The sequence below is a fragment of the Macrosteles quadrilineatus genome, unplaced genomic scaffold (assembly GCF_028750875.1).
Source record: "Macrosteles quadrilineatus isolate MER2022 unplaced genomic scaffold, UCM_ALF_1.0 Scaffold_9__3_contigs__length_116548681, whole genome shotgun sequence".
NCBI lineage: Eukaryota > Metazoa > Arthropoda > Insecta > Hemiptera > Cicadellidae > Macrosteles > Macrosteles quadrilineatus.
Window position 1 is genome coordinate 60836321 of NW_026542602.1, and position 21551 is coordinate 60857871.

Consider the following 21551-nt stretch of genomic DNA (forward strand, 5'->3'; position numbering starts at 1 on the left):
AGTTAGCTGGTTTATTCAGCTAAATTGATAATGCACACTGCAATAGTCATGTAAGGCCCCAGCTCCAGATTCAAATCTATAGTAAGAGGGAACTTTCTAATAGTCCCTATGTGTATTTTTGTTTTCAACATTTGTATGAATGAAATGATTTTTTTGCATTGTATCAGGATTTATAAGTTCTTTGTCAATCAGGCTAAATATCTTTGTAATTTTTTTTTATCTTGTTTGTTGTTTTTTTAGTTTTTAAATAAATTTCTGGAAGTAAACCTAATCTTACTATTTTAATTAGTTTTTCCTTCACAAACGTGTAACTTGTTTAGATTCATTTTGACTGGCAGATAAGCCGGACTGCCATGAAAGCTCACATCAATACACGTACTCTCGACTAAGGGATGAAAACATGAAGCATTCAAGAGCCTTCCTTTACGCTTTCATCATTTAAGAGCTCTACAAACTGTTTTGTATGATTGATATCGAGTTCATTTAAATTAATTGTAAACTGTTTTAATCTTTGTATTCTGTTATTGAGTTAGTTTTAAAGTATTATAGCCTATATTGCTCTAAAATTTTAGATCGATTAAATAAATACTAACACTGTTTTATTATTGTTGTGAGTAATATTTGGTTGGTTTAAATTTTTTGGATTTTCTGTTATTTGACTATACTAGGTTTTTTTACTGTATTACGCCTTTAGGTACAGTGGAAACAAAATTGTTATTTTAGTTAAAACTAATAGATTAATTTTTTTCAACTTTTATCTCTCCGTCAGCCATAAAAAATTGTATTGGGTTATTCTACAGAAAGTGAGAGACCACAGATTTTTTTCAAAATGTGATGCCCCGTAAAAAATAAAATATAATAAGAAAAAAAGTTTATAAATACATTGTAACAATAAAAACAACTAATAAAGGTATTACCTCCCAATACTTATCAATTATACTACATAAGAGGTTAAATACATGACATGCCCGCGGTGTACATGTGACGTGCTATTATGGGTCCTGAGAGATGAATTTTCCCCCTTCCTAGCACGGAATTTTTTGCTTCCTTGCACCCAACCCTTAAAACCTCTTGCAGCCATGATACCTGATTGCCAAAGTAATCCATGGTCGTCTGAACAGCATCGTTTGAAGACTTTCTGATGATCTAGGATTTATAACATCATGGTTTAAGGCTTGTCAGTGAACCGAGTATAACTCTGATAACAAGATATTTCACCTCTTGTATAGTATGTATGTATGTATGTATGTATTGTATAGTAAGCAGATCTTTATTTACTAAATGTTTTCTACCATTTGCATTTCACAGCTTGGTGTTCCGCATGGTGGAAGCAGAAGAAGAGTATATGGAGCAGATGGAGGTGTTAGTCTCGTGTTTCCTGCGTCCATTCAAGATGGCCGCCTCCAGTAAAAAGCCTCCGTGTTCTCATGAGGACGTGAACTCCATCTTCCTCAACAGCGAGACTGTTTTGTTCCTACACCAGATATTCCTCAAGGGTCTCACGTCGAGAATGGAGAGCTGGCCTACTCTTGTACTCGGTAGGGATCGTCTTAGAGCGAACTTTGAAAATTATGTGTTTACAACTAGGTATGAAAAGGTGTTTAAGTTATGTACTGAAAATTTTCTGAGTATTTGCTTTAGTCATTGGATGTAGATACTACAATTTCATGTTAAAGTTGCTGCTTTTTACAATAAGAAATTTACTTTGTCTGAGCCACCGACAGAGTGTGCTAGTATCAAATACAGTTGAGTCCCACAAACTCGGCGTAATGTGGACTGGAAGGGTGCCAAGTTTGTGAAATGCCGGGTTATCGGGAACTAGGGTTAAAAATAAGAACAATAAAAATTTTCAATCTTTTACCTGCCTTCTTTAGTTATATTTATAATACAAGTCAGTATTAAGTCATCAGATATAGTACAACAAATCCTTTTTACGAGTTGCGAACGATTTGACTTGAGCTGGCTTGAGTCCATGTTGAATTCGGACTCAACAAATCACTAATTTTCTGAGCCAGGTAATAGCCGAGTTATCCAGACTGCCGGGTTATCGAGTGCCGAGTTTGCGGGACTCTACTGTACTTATTTCTGGCATATACTTTACAAGCCAGAAGGACGTTATTGTAAGCTGTAGCGTCTTTTATGTCAAATCAACTATTACAGTAAAGGGTTGGATAGAACTGTAGTCAGGAGCACATTTTGTGAGTGGTTTATTCAATTATGTTCTTTCTTAATACCAAGTCCTCTTAAGCTATTCCTTTTTTATGGGAAGCCAAAACCAGTCCTGCTAATCCAAACAATATGTTTGGGAAAGAGATTATACAGTATCTAAATTTAAAACAAAGTTACAAACAAGAACCCTGGACCAGGGTTCATAGCCTACCACAAACCTGGGAAACCACGAATTGTGAATTTTGATGACAGGGAAAAGTCTGCGGATTGTTCACGAGTTTTTATGGAACCGAGAAATTTGCAATAGTTGCCAAGCCCCTATTACTGAGCAACCTTTCAGTCCTGGTGTTCTAGTGATTCTCTTTTTAAGGTTGTGTAAAAAGAATACGATCACGGGAGATGATTAAGGTGTTGTCTTGATTGTGGGATCATTACAGTTGGGCAATGCAATGGTTAGCGTCTTCAGTGTGGTAGGGCCGGGTTCGATTCCTGGAATATCAATAAAACATAAGGGTCTGGACCACTTTCCCTAAAAGCCTTAAAGTACTTCCTCTTGTGTTTCCTCATGTAAAAATGCCATTGGTGTGGATATCAAGGAAAAAATACATGGCTATAGTAGTAATATATTATTTTGTTTTATTTGCAAATTTACTGCATTTCCAGTTAATCTGCAACAGGATATAGTCCCAAATAGGTTGGATGGATCGATAAATGGACCTCTGGCGTGCTTCAGTAAAAGTCAATGGCAGTAACGAGCCCAGAATTTAGACTGTTCCCTTACCCTCCACGGTGCTTAAATGTCAATAGTGTAAAATACACAAAGACTTGGAACCCAAATTTGTATGGATAAGAGTTTTTTATTGGCCACATCTGGTCCATAAATATTTATATTTCAGTATGCAAATGGCTGCAATAAGAACAGGTTTTGGACAAACAATGTCAAAGGCATAGAAACACGTAACGACTTAATGCTCAAATTATTCTGGATTGATGAGGATTATATGTATTTTTTTGTTAAGGTGACCTGTTTGACATGCTGCTGCCAATGCTGAGCATCTACCAGGAGTATGTACGCAATCACCACTATAGTCTGCAGGTGCTTACGGAATGTAAACAGTCGCCACAGTTTGCAGCATTGCTGGCCAGACTGGAGAATAAACCTGCCTGTCAGGGAAGATCTCTGGAGACCTTCCTCACCTACCCGATGCATCAGGTGAGAATATCATCAAGAAAAACTATTTTGTATACAGTTATCTTAAAGAGTGGCATTTTGTTCATTTAGTGTGCAAAACAGCTGATTTTTAAAGATTTGTATTTCCCATTCGCCTTCTACTTTGCTCACTATGAATGTCGAGTTAACAAAACAAATATTACTGGTTGATGTTGAATATGCTAATTCAAACTGATTTGACGAATAAATAGCATCTTTTACATCAGCTATCTAAAAAACAAAAACTAAAAGGGGAAAAGTAAGGAATTCGTTGAAAAGGAATAGAATTTAATTTAGCTAACTTACCTGAGAAAATTATATTCAAAAGCTAATAGATAAACGCAATAAACACAATAAAAGAACACTAAAGAACACACTGATTTTTAGTCCTGATGTAGGACTTCTTCATATTTCAACCTTATCATTTAAGTTTCTCTTCAACTTACCACCCAAAGAATTCCTACAACAGAAAGAAATGTTAGTGTTATATGTTTTGTTATTTTATTGTGTATCCATTAGATCCTGGACTTATATTTCCTCATGTGAGCTAGCTGAACTTTATTCCTTTAAAAAAAAAACTTGTTAGGTCTATTCAATTGCCTTTTTTTCAAAATATCTGGGGAAAATAGAATTTTAGGCAGTAACACTGTAAATGACTCGATGTTCTTTTTGAATGAAATATAGGCTACAGATGGTCCAAGGAACTCTTTAGAATCCAACAACCAATGATTGTAGTTAACGGCTATTTTGTTGCTTTAAATAATAATAATATGTTTATTGTCGTAAAACAGTTAGCACTGACAAAGTCATACAGTACAGTCTGAGACAGACATAGTCTAGTCAATATATGATTATATTAGCAATGAATTGTTAAAATGTGTCATTTACACGGATCTGTATAACTAACTAATTAACGTCTTTTTCAGGTGCCCAGATACATAATCACGTTGCACGAACTGCTCGCTCACACTCCTCACGATCATGTTGAACGGAAGAGTTTGCAAAACGCTCGTCAGCAACTTGAGGACCTTTCTCGTCAAATGCATGACGAGGTACGCATCCTTAGTTTGTCTGAACACTATTATACATGACATTATCTAATTTCTCATTATTGAAATCCTTACCTCTTCCGTTGCTATTTAAATTTCACCTTTTGTCATTAATTTGTCTTCCGTTATCTTCGTATGTTTTCCACTTCCTATTCCTTATCCTCTACCTCCATGTAATCATCTTTGTCTTGTCTTGTGAATTTGTTTGTACTCAAATAATACATCTTTTGTATTTTCTCTTTAGGTATCAGTTTTCATAACCAAACCATGGCAATTTTATTCTTTTGCAGCTTTGCATATTTTGTTCCCAGTTATATTCTTTGCCTCTCTTTTTATATTCTGTCCTGCTCAGAAGCGAGTTGGGAAAAAATTCTTGGTACCAAAAGTGTTGTTATTTATATATTTATATTGCAGTGTATTGGATTACATTTTTGGTTGTGTGATACATCACATTAATTGTCTAAAGCTCACCTTTTTTATTATTTTTATTCGTTTGAAATTTCATTTTTGAGAAATTATTTATGTCAAATAGTTAACAATACCTCAATGGCATAGCACTTAAGAATATAGAGTCTTCTTTTTGTTCATTTTGGATTTTGTTTAAGTCATTTTAAGTTTTTTTTTAAGGACAATGAAAGTATCTTTACTGAATTATTTATACCTTCAAAGAACTTTGGAACTATGAAGGAGCCACATGGTATTAGAACTTCTTAGTAAACAAAAATAAAGTTGTAACTCTGTTAGATTTAAGAGAAAAGGGTAAATATAAAACTGATCCAAACCTGTTCAATATAGACCGGTGCATCAATTTTAAATCAAAATAGGGGTGTAAAGGTTTTCCGATAGCTATAAATTGTGCTAAAACCATTTCAGGTTTTACTTACTTAAATCTTAGGCTCATATTTGATTATTTATTGGCAATGATTAAATCATTTAACACAATTTACACTACATTGTTGTATCTTCAGAATTCCTTGCTAGGCAGCAAGTATCAATTTGGGACACGTAGTAAATGCAGAGTCGAATCATCTTTCATGCGAAGGCTTGACACTTTAACATAAACTCCTCATCGTTCACTCGCAATACAGTATAATCGTGACATTGTACATCTTTACAGGTTAGTGAAACGGAAAACTTGAGAAAAAACTTGGCTGTAGAAAGAATGATCGTAGAAGGCTGTGACATCCTGCTAGATGTCAACCAAGTTTTTGTCCGCCAAGGTACGATCGGCATCTATGTTTGTTGTCTCATCACTTCTCCATAAACTCATTTTACTTTGGCTTCTCACAAAATTCTTTATCTTTGAGGTTTCGCAGTATGATCTTCCATCACTTCCGCTAAAGTCTTCATTCCATTTCCACTTGTAGTGCATGTATAGTGTTTTTTTCTAGATCGGTTCGGTATTTAGATTCAGCTAAGACTGTTTTGGGTTAGTTTTGAGTTTATAACCATTTCGTATGCATGAGCATTGTTCTAGTTTTAAATGCTGTTCTGTGTTGGGGGATATTATCCAAGGATTTCATTCTTCTCGATGTTTTATGTGTGTAAATGTGAATTATATAAATAGATGTGGAAGGTGTGTTGTGAAAAAAGTTAAAAAATTATGTACCATATTCAAATTACATCAATTGGCTTAGGAGTATTGTACACTTGTCTTCATTTGATCAATTATATTTACTAGAATCAATATTACATATACCCTGGCTAGGTTTTTCTAAAGATATTTGATAAATGGTCATCTAAAACTCCTCGAAATTTAAGGCTGTCAAGTTGAAGATCTTGACAAATTTACCAATTGGAAAATATTCTTTGAGGATCCTATTGTATGTCTTCTGCTAATTTTGTCCAATCGGCAGCATAGTACCTAAAAGCCACTCCAAGTATTCATTTACCATACGTCAGGGCGTCACACCAACATAAACATGAAATTGTTACATATACAAATTCGTAACAAGTCATACCAACAAATTCAGTAAAATCAACTTATGTTTATGGGATCTTTAGCTCAGGGGCCATTAGTGTTTTAGCTAGATGTATTATTCTCATTCTTGGGTGTTTTTAAGAATTGGCTGTTAAGGTGATGACAGTACGTTGAAACTCTTACTTAGGTGTAAGAATAGAGCTATGTTTGCTATTCTCTTTGTTTGATATATATAGGCCTACATATTTTATTTGTTTTTATGTTGAATGTTTTATGCATGCCACTTTTAAGGGTCCATAGAAGAGTGGTATAAAAAGTTTAATGTTGGTATGGTAAACACAATGTTTCTTAGTTTCCAAAATTTTCCAAATATTGTATATTTTAGTTTGGAAGTAGTAAGAAATAATTTGTCATTATTTGGAAAAATGTTTACTGTACCAATAACGATAAAAGAAACTGAGATGACTGTACAGTGTACAACAATGATTATTGAACCATACGGATGGCTGTATATTTGCATTACTTTACTATACATAGATTATGGCACTGTTTGGATGATAAACCGTATGATGACTATGCAGGGAGAACAATTGCATACTATGATGGTATTGTACACTGTAGTGTACACATACCTTACATACAGGTGACTGTACAGTACAAATTTTGGTACTGTACTAATAACAGCCTACAGAAAAGGTACAGAGGAAACATTCAATGGTACACTATCGCTGGTGTCTAGGGTGAAGTCCAATATGGCCCCCTCGCACTCCTGTACTACAATGCTCATGGTGGAGGAAGACCCTGTGCCCTGTTTTATAGGAATTTCTGCACAATGCTCGCCTCTCGGGCTCTTCCTTGTTAGTCACAAGTATATTTCCTGCACAGTGTACTAGATCTGAAAGCGCACAGTCGCCCAATAAGCTTGTTTTCTCTGTACCTTACGTCTCTGTGAAAGTGCCGAGTCTATACCTTGTGACTGTACCGTTACAAATTGTGGTTCTGTACTCGTAACAGTGTACTAATGACTGTACCATAAAACTAATGACAATTGTATTGTACAGTTATTGTAATACACCGATGACACTGCTATAGGAGGAAACCACCATACTGTAATAAGTGGCTTATAAATCTCTTACTTTCCAGGAAGCCTGATACAGATCCCCACCGACAAATGTAAATCCCAGCGAAGCCGCTTCGGAATTAAGTCTGAGAAAGAAGCTCTTCGCCAATGTTTTTTGTTCTCCAATCACCTTATTATTGCTACAAGGTGGGTGATTTTGCAAACTTAAGTTGGCTAAAGCCTGTAATTTTTTACAGTTTGAGGAATATTGTACTACTTCACTTGGTAGTTGGTGCAAGTAACAAGTACCTAAAAAGTGATAAGTTCTTTAAAAGTCATTGAGTAAAAAACACAAACATAGGTTAAATACTTAAATTTAGTTGTTTTTCAATAATCCCAACACCACCCTGGTTCCACTAGTGTCGGATTATGAAGAGTCAATTGTAGTATTAACGAGAAGCAGTATTCCATTATTTTTAGCATGAAAAGCAAGTTAAGCGTACCTTCACTCAAATAGTAGGTTTACTACAAATCATAATGATTCAACTAAATACTACACAGATGAGTAATTGACTATAGATTCCTAATTAGACTTGGTAAGTAGAGATGGTGGGTCATCAGCTCAGATGATTGCCACCAACTCTGTGAAAGCAAAGATCATTTCTGGTGTGCTTGATTTTCTACTCTTGACTTTAGTTAGATACTTAACTGATAATTGTAGATTACGTTCCCTAGTTGAACGTTTAGCATTCATTTGTCTTTATGTACTGAGTTAGACATAGTAGCTATAGACCAGCTGTTGCTAGTTTATTCAAAAGGAAAGTAGTTGAATGACCCCTCGTAGAGTGTGCTTCTATTAAAGTGCTGTAGTCTCTTTAGTTTCTCATATTGTTACGATAGTTGATGGGACATAGCACACTTTATATTATAAATGGCTCAATTTTAACATGCGTAATGGAATGTCTATCTCACAAGAGTATCCAACGAGTTTTGTGTTCACCCGAGCTTTGAGTTGACCTGACTTTTTGTACGGATCCAAGTTTTGTGTTGACCTGAATTTTTTTGTTAACTTAGTTTTATGTTGACCAAGTTTTTTGTTGCCCCGACTGTTTGTGTTGCTCTAACTTTTTGTGTTCATCCAAGTTTTGTGTTGACTAGAGATTTGTGTTTTACCAGGAGTCTGAGTTTTCTGTTCACCCGAGTTTTTTGTTGATTTGAGTTTTTGTGTTGACACGAGTCTTGTGTTGATCCAAACTTTGTGTTCACCCTATTTTTGTGTTAGACCAGAGTTTGAGTTTTTTATTGACTCGGATTTTGTCCACAGGACCTCCGGGGGCAGGCTGCACCTGGTCACAGACGTAGGCAAGATCCCGCTCGCAGACGCCATCCTCATCGAAGATCCTAACGATCATGGTGTGAACGATGATGATGGTAACATTAATTACGTTTATTCCGGTGGCCTACAACTGTGCCGCTAGACGCTTCGGGTGACACCCACCTATCTCGCACTCGGCTCTGCTTTCTTCTTCTTCTTCTATTTCTGCAATATTTGTTTGAGGTCGAACAAGAACAGGACGGCCGAGTTGGATGCTTAAAGTTTTTAATTCATGATTTTTTTGTTTTATCATCTGATTTTTAAAGGAAAATTTTTTATTTACATGCTCTGCTAAAAACATTTTTAACACTCCAATAGTTGTGGAAATAACAAAAAGGTCACAAAAAAACTAATACAATCAAAGATCGAGGCTTTTAAAGAGTTCAGAATGTTGGGTTTTTACAGTGCCATTGAAAACAAGTTTTATTATTTTTCAATGGTAACGCCTAAAGCTTTCCTTGTTTGCTTAGATAATAATATGTTTTTATAACAACAAAAAAACCTGGCGTTGTCCATTGTCAAATGTAGTTTTGTGTTATTCCCCATATTAAATTATATCATAATTAAATATTCCCAACTTATTTTTAAAATAACAATACTCTGACCTCGGTGTTTTGTTTTTATCAACTAACCCATCAAATTATAATTCTGTACTTTTATTTTAAAGCCCTTTTAACTTTAACGATCAATCTTTACAATTAAAACATCAAATGTATAAGGAGCGCTTAACATTCGCAAGTAGTGCTTAATCTTGTCAAAACACTTAATGTAAAATTAATGTTCCAATCTTTTTTTTTTACTTTTAACAACCATACAGTAACTTGATTTTACAGTCAACTAAAATAATTTTGTCTATAAGGCAAGGTTTTACTTACAATGAAAAATACAGTAAAAATGGGCAATAATAGATAAACAAATTTCCTAAAGTTTAGTTTGTTATATTGAGGCTGTTTAAGCACAAGGGAAATCTTGTGATGAGCACAGTAGTCGCAAATGCCACCACTGTTGCTGTTACCATGGTGATTAGAGTAGTGTGGGCCATCTTAATCGCCCACAGAAGGCGGTTTTTCGATGTAAGGTACGAACCTACCTGTCAAAAGAAACCACATGTTAACTCAAAGCAAATTGCATCAAGTAAATTATTGTCATTATCGCAAAATTATACATTTTTAATTAACTAAAATTGTGTCTACGTATTTTTAACTCAATTTTAAAGTGAACTTTATTTTAGTTTTTTAACCGCAAGGTAAAATTTCAATAATTTTCTGTTGCATTATTTGTAAGTTTTAGGTAGAGCCCCTGAATTTGCACCAAATTTGACAAAATGGCCACTTTCAAGCCCCAAAAGTCCTACATTATTCGTCAGAATCATTTAACAATCTTACGTGTCAATTTCTATTTTAATATATACCTAATCCAATCAAATAAAATTGTTTAAATTAATTTGTTCACCAAACGCACACTATTTTTATTTGTTTAAAAAATTAAACCATAGGCCTATAGACTCTATTTTTTCACTACTACCTAACCTTAAATAAATTATTGCGGATGCCATCAGTCTATTACATATTTTGTATTATAATATCTATCCATATGATTTCATCAACATAGCATGGATTTCATATTTTCTTCGTCATAAGTAAGCATGTTCTATACATTGTTCAATGGCATGGTGATAGGTTGACATCGTTAGACGACATGTAACACTCTTGAGCATGGTTATCATTACGTAAAACTTTACATTACGTAAAGCTTACTTTTCACATTTCTTCATGTAAAGCTTTGTTACATTACTCTGTTTTGTGTAAATTACACTTTACAATTTCTATTTTCATACTTTGTAGTAAAAAGATTAATTACTAAGGGAATTTTTGTTTAATCCGGTAAACAAAAACATATAAGTTGACGTTTGATAATGTTCTGGTTGATCATATTTTTACTAGTGATTAAGAAGAAGTACACATTACAACTCTAAAAATTACCAACCAGTTACGGTATTTGAAGGAACAGTCTACTGTTTTGGTTTTAATAAAAAATCAAACACATTAATTGGGTAGTGCAGTGGTAAAAAGGGCTTAACTCAAATTTCAAGTTTGCTGGTTGAATCTTACAAAGGATTAATACTGGACCTAACCATTCTTACAATTTTCATTTGAAAAAATTATGATGCTTAGCATTACCATAATGGTGTGGTTATGGTGCTCACCTGCAGGGTTGCCACCTTAATGTTAGGGAAAAATCGGGACATTTTCCCCCTCCCCCCGAATTAACATAGGCTTCTATAAGGGCATAAGGAACCAAAATTGGGACTGTTCCGGCAGAATCGGGACGAGTGGCAACCCTGCCTTTAAGTAAAATGTTAATGTTGTTTATTTGATGTCAAGTGTGGTCGATTCAGGACCCGGATGTCATTCGTCATTGAGCTATCCTTTAATAACCTTTGCAACAATAAAAGGCCAATGATAGATTGTAACAAGACTAAAGTTTGGACCGTTCCCTAAAAAATAACAAAAATATTTCCAATATAGAACTTGAATAAAAACATAGAATAAAGTATTACGACCAGGTTTTATTCTGTTCCCTTACAAACATATTTTTTAATACCTTACCATTTATTTGAAAACACAGTACAGGGAGGGTAGATAAATACTTTTAAAGTAAATTTCTAAAATAAAGCTATCTTGACAAAAAATAAAAAATAACGTAACTTAAACATTTACTTAACATCTGTCAATGAAATTTACCATGGGGTGTTTTGCTATGCTAGTAGTTAGCGTCTCGTTCTTCAATAAGAAAAAGACAAATTTAACCCCTGGCATCTACAAATATTTGATAGTTTCTGACCACTTTACCAATAGTGTTTGTGACTCCATTGAAAATTCCACTTGCATTAAAACTAACCAAAATTGTTTTCTTAAGTACTTAGTAGTACGTAGCTATGAACATAAGTTAACTCTATAATTTGTTTTCAGACTGCTCAATGTCCAGCCATTCCAGTAGCCATAGTGAAACCTCCAGCACAGGATGCAATTTTCAAAATAGAGACTTCAAAATTATTTTAGACATAAAAAGTGGTAACCAGTCGCAAGTGTCTGTTCATTTGGTGGCGCATACCCTGCAGGAGAAGGCTGCATGGGTCAGTGACATTAGCCAGGTGAGTTATGTCAAAAAAATATCTGTTTAAATAAAATAGTAAATGTAATAGATTTGTTATGCAAACCCTTACTCTGGTAGGCTGTGTTTAATGGTAAAACTTCGCAGATTCCAGAACATAATGTTTTGTATTCATTTTAATTCCTTCAGATATCTTCAGGGCTGCTTTAATAAAGTACAATTTTCTTGCCCTCAGGGGCGCAAGAGGGTTTAGAGGGTTGGGGACGCAAGGAAGAAAAAAGTTTCCCCACAAAGTAGGTGGAGAGAGGCAGGCGGGGCAGACTGGGCATATGCCCAGGGGCGCCGGTGGTTGGGGGGCGCCCGAGGGGCGCCCTGAACCACCGCCCGCACTAGGAAAAATAGGGTTTTATCAGCCGGGATTTCAAAAATAAAATGGGTGATTTCAACTTGTAGTTAAGTGATTTTCCCTTATTGCAAAAGTAAATAAATACAACAAAATTGAAAATACTCGACCTTCAGATTATACCTCGTGTAGTCAGGGAAAGGCAGGCAGCAGTGTGAACCGGGCGCACTCACTATACTATCAGAGGCAGGGAGGCCTGCATGGTGGAAGGAAAATACATAGGTATGCTATTCCCATCATATGCTGACGTCACTCAGATTGCAAACACCATTTTACCATTGAGAAAAATTATAAAAACAATAACAATCAAATCAAAACAAATATATACTTATATGGCAATACATCAGCTGATTTTTTAGGTGACGTATGCAAATTACGGGAATAGCATGTAGGCCAGCTGTAGTCTACAGGCCTACGTTCACGTGAGCCCCCTCTCCATCCCAGTCCCGACCCCATCCCCACAAGTCACAATCACAACTAGGTACCAACTACCGCGCGGCGCCAGTCCAGTACAGTACTCCACCCTCAGTAGTCAGTAGGTTGTGTTCGTGTTGTGCCTGCTGCACAGTCTTCAAATCAGTCACAACACAACCTAAAGTCAGTGTTGACACTCACACTACAGTTAGTGAACCAGTAATAAATAAATAGAGAAGGTGTTGATACAAGTAAGTAGGCCTATAAACAGTGAAAAATGCATAAAAAACCTAGTGGAGCCGAGAGCCGCAAGCGGTTGGCTCAAAGAAAACAAACTCAAGGAGCAGTTTTAAAGAACGTGAGTGAAGAACGTTTTAATGACTGGCTTATTAACCAGTATTTCCATTGATACGGAATTGAAAACTCCCTCCCGAAACAAAACTGGTAAAAAACACGCTAATGTATAAATATATATATGCATAGGCCTACAGTAGAACCATGGAAAAAACATACTCCTTAGTAGAATCTCGTGTGTAATGCAATGAACTGTACTGTACTGAACAGTGAACAGTAATCCAATCACTGCGTAGTGCATTAAGATTGGTGCAGGGCAAGAGGCATTCACATATAGCAACTTGTCAAGTTCATTGCACTCACCCCAACCTACCTGCAGTGAATTTCGGCGAACTGATGAGTCAACCCCCCTTCCCTCCTCCCCACCCTACACTGCTGTGGTCAAAACCTTTATAGTTATAATATATATATAAGGGGGGCGCTGCTTTTGGGTTTGCCCAGGGCGCCACTGACCCTTAACGCGGCCCTGGAGAGAGGTGTAATCACCTCTCAGGCCTATAGTGCATCACATGCAAACCTCAGGCCTGGATATCTTTGATAAAATATACATTGTGATATAACTTTCAGAGATTTTTCACATTTGTAAAATTTCAATTTGTAGTTTTAGTAAAATGAATAAAATTTATAAAATAAATAACATTTAAGGATAGACACCTAACTATGCCACATACTACTGTGCAGTATTAAATGAGGAAATATAGATTGTATGAAGTTATGTAGCCGCAAAAACGAGCTTGTATGTTCAGTTAAAAATAGCTTTCCACATTGTAATGTTGAACTTGTCCACAGTGCATGGACAATGTACACTTCAACGACCTTCTCCACAGTAGTATGTCCGATACCTCCTCCGTAACAATGCCTCAATCGATCAAGAATGACCCGAAACTATTCAAAGACGATGTCGACATTCGATTCAGCAGAACTCTAAACTCCTGTAAAGTGAGTATCTGCTTTTTCTTGTTTATTCCAAGATAGCTGTAATTTTAAATATTCAAACATGTACAAGATTTTGTATTGTGATTCGATGTTTAGTCTTTTTTGAAGTAAAGATGTGTCAATTTTCTAAACATTCGCATACTGCACAATTTAAAACTGGGTAGTTATGGTAAATAAATGTCAGTTGTTTGTGTAATAAAAATTAAACAATTCATGTAAGCGCTTTTGCCATACTGATCTAGTGATACCAGTCATATTTGCTGGAAACATGTAAAAAGTGTAAAGAATCCTAATTAGTGTATTATTGTTGACTTTTGGATATAAGAATGTTTTTTTTTTTTTTGTGTTTTTTTATCCTAGGACACTAGGCACGAGCCTGGGATTGTTTTTTACATTACTTCAGGCTAGACCTAGGTGTTGCGGCATTATCACATAAATAAAATCCATTGGCGATTTGGTAGGATTTGAATCCGGGACCTCTTAGACCGAAGTCCCGCGCTCTAACCACTAGCCCAGCTCGCTCCCCCTGGATATAAGAGTAGACATTGCACGTTTATGAACCAGCTGTGGTCATGAGTTCATTTGAATAGAATATAGTTTGATGAGCTGCTTACAAAGTGCTACTGTCAAAGCATTTTACTTCTCTTCATTTCCAATTCTTTGATTATCGAGGCTATCTGATTGGCTTGATTGGAAAGTCAACGTAAATGTTAGGAATCATTAACAGCAATACACTATGTCAGTGGCTCAGTTTGACTATTTTCGTTTTTATTCTAAACCTGACTACAATGTTGGTGTAAGGTGTATTCTACGCTTTGTTATCGAAGATGTTATTCAATGGCTGTTTTTATCCCTACAAATATACCATTAGTCACCGTAACCACAGAGAAATAAGTTACAGAGTAAACTTGCTTATGGGATGAACATGTGTTTTCAGTTGTAGTATTTTATTCCAGAAATATACTTGTGCTGAGCAAGGAAGAGCCCAAAGCAGTGAGCACTGTGCAGAAATTCCTATCTCAGAGGGCATAAGGTCTTCCTCCACTGTGAGCCTTGTAGTACATCTTGTAGGAGGGTGGTGTTGGCATTTTCCCTAGACACCAGCGATAGTACAAGACACCACTAAAGTGTACCATTGAATGTTTCCTCTGTACCTTACTTCTCTATGCAGTAACACAATAATATGGCAAAGAATCTATTAATACCTTAATAAGGAATAATGATGCTAGGGTATTCAAAAACCAAAATTCAACATCTAAAGACTAAATCGCTGTTCCAGGTTCCACAGATAAGATACGCCACCCCAGATAGACTTCTCGAGCGCTTGACAGACTTGCGTTTTTTATCCATCGATTTCCTAAACACGTTCCTGCTCACTTACCGAGTGTTCACGGACAGTGTGAAGGTCCTGGAGGCTCTCAAGAAGGTGTTTTACAACTCAGACCCTCCTGAAGCTCAGACATATCCTCCAGGATCATTCATGTGAGTTCAGTCTGAAATGTTCTTGAAAATTCATTCAAGTTTTTAATTGATATTTTCTACTGAGAAAGGATTTTGATTTAGATGTTGTAAGACATAGAATAAATCTTATCTTATCTATCACACTTCTACACCTATACTCTGCGTTCACATTCTGCGTTCACCATGCAGTACCGGCCTTATGGGAGATAGCCGTGTGTCATTACTGGAAACACCATACCTTCATTGTCATGAAGGTTGCATCAACTGCCCTCGTAAAAGCATTTTAGCATTTATTTGACTTATTTCTCTACCTCTATCCTTTGTACAGAGATGGATTGGTATACTTACCCAATGATTTGAATTTTTACTTTGGTATATCCACAATTGGTTGTATACAGTTTGAGAATAAATTTAGAGGTTTTTTTAGATGGCTATTGTTGAAACTCATACCACTGCACGGTGAGCGTGGAATGGAGTATATTTTGTAAACCTAATAATAATCGCCAAGAAAATGTTGGCAGGCGCCAATTTATGCTTGATTCAATTGCACATACAGTAGCTTAAACGGTTAAATTCAACCTTTTGTTATAGTCTAAATTTCTTTAGTTAGTAGATTGGTAAGTAATGTGATAATTTCAAACCTAATTTTACTCTAGAATCTAGATGCATGAAAACTAATAACATTGATCAAATGTTTTAGCAAAAACTGTTTCTACAATTCTACTTGAGTGCTACATCATTTGTGGTAAAATTAACACTAGGATGTGGGTATTTTTTCCAGGGATGAGCTGACATCATCGCTACAGCTTTACGACCCAGAGCGGCGTCGGAGCAGCTTCTCCCCTCGTCGCTTTAGCGGAGCAAGCTCTGTCTCCGGTAATAGCAATCACTTACAGAAGCTTAAATAGCCTAAAAATAAGATTTAAAAAATCATTGTAATTGATTCAATATTTGTAAGTTATTTTGTCTCAGCACCATTCTGTTTTCTGTGTACGTGTAAAGTTACGTTTAAAGTGTACGTTTTTTCAAACTATTTCGTAAGTCTTACAACGAGTTGTCCACAGGTTACGGATCCGAGATGTCCGACAGTCGAGATCGAAGTCACAGCTACGACTCCCAGGCTATGTTCCCACCCAAGTCACAACGACGATGCAGCTTTAGAAACAGTAAGTAATCCGTAACAAGTTAAAAAAACTTAAGAAATCAATAAAAACTTGGCTTTGACATAAATTTAAAATTGGGTATTGATTTGAAAATTTATATTGAGATTGTTTTTTATTCAGGGCGGAAATAGAGAAAATATGCTAAATCATTTTTACGGTACAAGCTTTGCAATGTAACATTAAAGTTCAATTCCTTTAATTTTTCATTTTGTTAACCAGCTGATTAGAAACAGATTCTGGGCTAATTATTTTTTCCTGGTCCTTACAGTGTGACGTATTGATTAGTTTAAAATGCAAACAATACAACTCTGTTGCCTATCATCAGTGGTTAAAAATTTAATCTTATTTCACTATTCCCTCAGTTGAGGAGGAGCAGCTCACAATGCCGAAGATTGTGAAAGACCCGGCAGCCTCGCTTAGTCCTCGACGCAAAGTCAGCATCCGAGTAGAGGAAGTTGACACCAACACTAATACTTCTCTGCTCACCATCCCTTCTACCATTGCTGGCAGCTCCAGCTCCGAGACACTCACTGGTATGTGGAACTGGTCATCCTGATATTCAACCCTTCCAAAATTAAATACCCCCGCAGCAAACCTATAGACTAAGCGAATTCCCATTTGGTTAATTGGATTTTCAAGGGTGTTTTTGGCACCTGGGAACATCAAAACAAAAATGTAAATTGGTCCCGGGTTTTAAGACAAGTTTCTGCAAAGCGCAGAAAAAGAGCACCAAAAGATCATGAGCCAGTTAGTTACAGTGCAAATACTAACTAGTCTGTCTACAGAATAGGGGGAAAAATCTGCTTCCTGTCATCCACATTGATGATCTTTATGCGGATATATATCTGTCATCTATCCTGGAAGGGTTAAGTCATTGATCACTAACCTATAATATGCTATAATGATAAAAGCATGTTAGGTGTATTTGCTAAAAGTATATGACTTATATAAGGTATACACTGAACAATTTGTTATGGATACAACACTGTAAATTTATCGACAATGTCACCTGTGTCTAAATGTATGTGACAATAAAGATATTTATTTCATTATCAGCATGCTATACTTTGTTACAGACCAGACGGTGATTAGTGCTCCATCATCTCCCAGCAACCAATCGACAGCCACTCTCGTACCTTCCTCAGGCTCTGACTCCAGCCAGGACCACGCCAAGGACCAGCAGCTCCCTTCGTCACCTCCCACCACCGACCCCTCGGACCTGCCCTCTAGTCCCAGGGTGACTTCCCCTAAGTCTACGTCACCATCAAGGACATCACCCTCCAGAGTCACTTCCCCGTCCAAGACACCTCCGGGGCCTGACGGAGTACCCAAGGAAGCAGAAAGGTACAGTTAGTCAATTATCTAACGGATTATTGAATCCAGGAATGTTTGGGCACTACAAAATGTAGTCAAAACTTTGTTATTAATCGTGATGGAAAATGTCCACATTTATTTCTTAAACAACATAAACTCAAACTCACGATTACCAAAAATGAAATTTAAACAGGTAACTTATTTACACAATCAGAAATACATATGACATAGCTGTACCTGTGTTGTAGCCGACATGGCCGTAAGAGGTCCAGTTTTGAGAGCAGCCATCGCAAAAGCAGCACTGTAGGGTTGTCTGAGGACCGAGCTGATTGGCCAGATGACGGAGAGATTCACGGACCTCTACCGTACAGTACAACCTCATCTCGCTCAGCGTCCATCGTGATGCAGGTTTGTACACTGACGGCCTTTAGATTGATTTATAGCACTGGGACAGACAGTAGAAGAATTTTATAACTTGTATAGCAGTTAGTTCTCTATCACATTATTGTGTTCTTACTCCTCAGGACAATGATAGGCTTGCAGCGAAGAAAATCTGTCAGGAATAAGAAAATAATTGGACAAGCCCAACACACGTTTGGTTTGGATACACTTTCTTGTTCACCTCTTCTTCACTTGGTTGTTTCTTCTAAGTTTTTGTAATATTTATTTCTCTCTTAAAATTTTCTCCCTAGTAAAAAACCCTTGATAATCTTGGATAAATAGTTTTCTACTTTGTTATTACAACTTTTGAACTTTGTACATGTTTATTATAAAGAGAGACTTAAATCAGAGTAAGTCAAACGTTGAATGGATAATAAACTGAGAGTCCACAGAAAGGCTGTGTTTCAATGAGATCACAATTTAGAGATGAATTTGCCAGCTTGTCAACCTAACATACAAACATTTTCCACAACTGTTAAAAAAACTAAAGTTTAAGTTTTTACAACATTTAAAGCTTTTTTAAAGTTAAATCAGACGAGACAACTAATAATTTAAACTTACTTAATTTACCACCTAAGTTTTTCTGTATTTCTCACACAGAACTACTACAGCGCCCGGCGATCTCTCGTGTCAAACGCAGACGGAGAAGGCATCGGAAGTGTTTCACAACGAACGAGTTTTCAGCACGACTCTCCACAACATTCCAGCAAAGCAGGGGTCGTCATCACGTCTTTCCGTCAATCCCAGCGCAGGTAAATAGAAGCTGTTAACTGTCTAACTAAGTGTATTACAGCTTATGTTGTAACTGAAATAGATAAATTAGTGAAACCGCGGTGTCCTGTGTGAAAATTAGTACAAACCAGAAATCAGAGGCTTCAAAATTAAGTTTGTGGTGATGCTTTGCTAAGCATCAAAAATCAGAAACTAAAGTTCTGTATGTGAAGGTTCTAAATTCTGTTCATATTAAAGCCTTAAAAACATCAACATACAAATTAATTTTAAGACTGTTTTGAAGATTTTTTCAAAGAAGCCGTTGAAAGAACATTTTCGCCTTTTTGAATTACACTACAATCCTTAGAGAAGATTTCTGGAAGTTGATCTTGCTAAAATAACTTTACTCAGACCTTTTTCCACAATCTGTTAATTTTCCTGTAACCCACCACCGCAAGTGATCTCTTTAAATCGTGATGCATGCAGCCTAAAGCTGTGTTTACACGAAGCCAGTTAGGCAGGCAGGTTATCTGCCTCAGATAACTTGAGAGGCAGGTAACCTGCCTACCGGTCTCTTATAAACACAGCTTAACTCTTTTATGTTTTCTGTGGCTGTGCCATTTAATTGTGGTCTCCATTTATTAAGTTTATTTTGAATTACTTGTTTTTCAGTGGACAACTTAATTTGGTTTATCGTATTTTTTTATTTAATTTACTCTCTTTCTTGTTTAATTATTTCCTTATATTTTACCGTATAATATTTAGAAATTAATCAAGAAAGAACATGAATTACTTTTCTTGGTTGCATTTCTTATTGTTTTGAGTATGAAAATAAAATAATCCATTTAGTAAAAATAAGACTTTTATAAACCCCCTACTTTCAACAGTTTGTTAAAAGAAACTTGACATAAAGATAGAAAAACTTAAACTTCCAAAGGAGTTACTCGGCATATAAAAATCTCTCAAATCATTGTATGCCTAAAGTTTTATTTTACTTTTTATAATTATCTGAAAAGAAAGTATGTTTAATCTATGAATTTGTTCTACTAATGCATGTTTTCTATTTTACATTTCTATCTTCTGCTTTCTTCTATCTTTATATCTTCAACATCTATTCTTACATGCATCCTACTATATGTACGAATGAGAAAGTCAGCTTTTTTGTACTGTGTTTCAAGTTTTATGTATGTTTGTAATTCTTGGATAACTATATATCTTTGATTCTTATAAGTTTACCTATCATGATCATAACAACCCTGAATTGTGTTTTTTTTTTCCTTATTGTCTTGCTTAATAACTTTTCAGTTTTCATTATTCATTGACATTGACTTTTTTTAATTTTTTTACTTTTATTTTTAAAGTATATAAAGTGTAGTGTAAGTGTATGCCCTGTAGTAGTACCTATTCACACTATTTTTTCTGTTTTATCTTCTGAACATATTTTTTTTTTAATGTGTTTTAAAATATGTCAATAAGCCTAATTATTTATAATATTTTAGAATTTGTTATTACAATAATGTACTGTAATTTCTTTTATAGAATTTGTTTAATCCATCAATGTCAAATGTAATTAATAAACAAAACAAGTGGATGCTGTTTTCAGTTTAGGTATTATGGCTAAATGTCAGATTGTTTTCTTAAAACATGCAAAGTTCATAATTAAACAAAAGTTTTGCTTTTTTACAGTAATGTTAGTTTGTAGTTAATTTACTATTGTTTTTCCAAGTACTGTTCATATCATTAGTATTGTAGTGTTCATTTTTAAAACGTTTTTATTAGCTCGCTTTCTTGTCCGGTACAAATTTAACCCTAAAAAGTAATAAAATAAAACTTTGTTTTAAACTAACAAAAAAACATTACTGCTCTCTAAAATAGTCAAATAACGTATCTCCTTTCTTTTTCCGAGAAATATGGTCCAGAATTTAATAGTTTATTTTATTATTTTTAAGATTATTTCAGTTTAGTATTTTAAAGTCTATTTTATTATGTTTCATTTTTTATTTTCGGTTTCTCTTTGTAGTTTTCTACCACTTGATTTTTTTATTGACTCAAACTTGAAAATATTCTTATTCTGGTTTTCAAGTAGGGTTTCGGTGGAAAGATATGGAATATTACCTTTACTGTCTATGTGTTGTGTATTTGTTATTTGTTCCTTAACCATAAAAATGCAGAAGGATACTTCAACACTTTCTAAATTTAGATATTTTATAAATATTATTTCCATGTCGATTTTACCATCATTAACGTCCTTTTTCATTGCTTGAAGCTTTGATTGTTTCTTATTGAAGTCACTGATATCAACCTTGAGATGGACTTGAAGGTTTTTAAAATCCAAGATAACTTTTAGATTGACAATTTGTTTGAAATATGGTTAAGGCTTGCTAGTGTGGAAATATCAATCGTTCACATAAGTTTCAACTTTCAACAACATTTAAAAACATCCAATTAAATTGATT

The 21551-nt window shown here is 35.3% G+C and overlaps 1 protein-coding gene across 1 annotated transcript in view; it reads left to right on the forward strand.

Moving 5' to 3' along the window:
• The window catches only part of LOC129004174 (ras-specific guanine nucleotide-releasing factor 2-like), a 98793-nt gene that overhangs the window by 68999 nt on the left and 8243 nt on the right, over nt 1-21551 (forward strand). Inside the window, exons 7-21 of the mRNA XM_054432631.1 lie at nt 1309-1538; nt 3189-3382; nt 4306-4431; nt 5546-5648; nt 7493-7616; nt 8734-8840; nt 11757-11938; nt 13859-14008; nt 15285-15487; nt 16248-16342; nt 16531-16632; nt 16992-17162; nt 17706-17973; nt 18192-18351; nt 18985-19136. Coding sequence (XP_054288606.1) covers nt 1309-1538; nt 3189-3382; nt 4306-4431; nt 5546-5648; nt 7493-7616; nt 8734-8840; nt 11757-11938; nt 13859-14008; nt 15285-15487; nt 16248-16342; nt 16531-16632; nt 16992-17162; nt 17706-17973; nt 18192-18351; nt 18985-19136 — 2367 coding nt within the window. The remainder of the gene's footprint in view (nt 1-1308; nt 1539-3188; nt 3383-4305; nt 4432-5545; nt 5649-7492; nt 7617-8733; nt 8841-11756; nt 11939-13858; nt 14009-15284; nt 15488-16247; nt 16343-16530; nt 16633-16991; nt 17163-17705; nt 17974-18191; nt 18352-18984; nt 19137-21551) is intronic.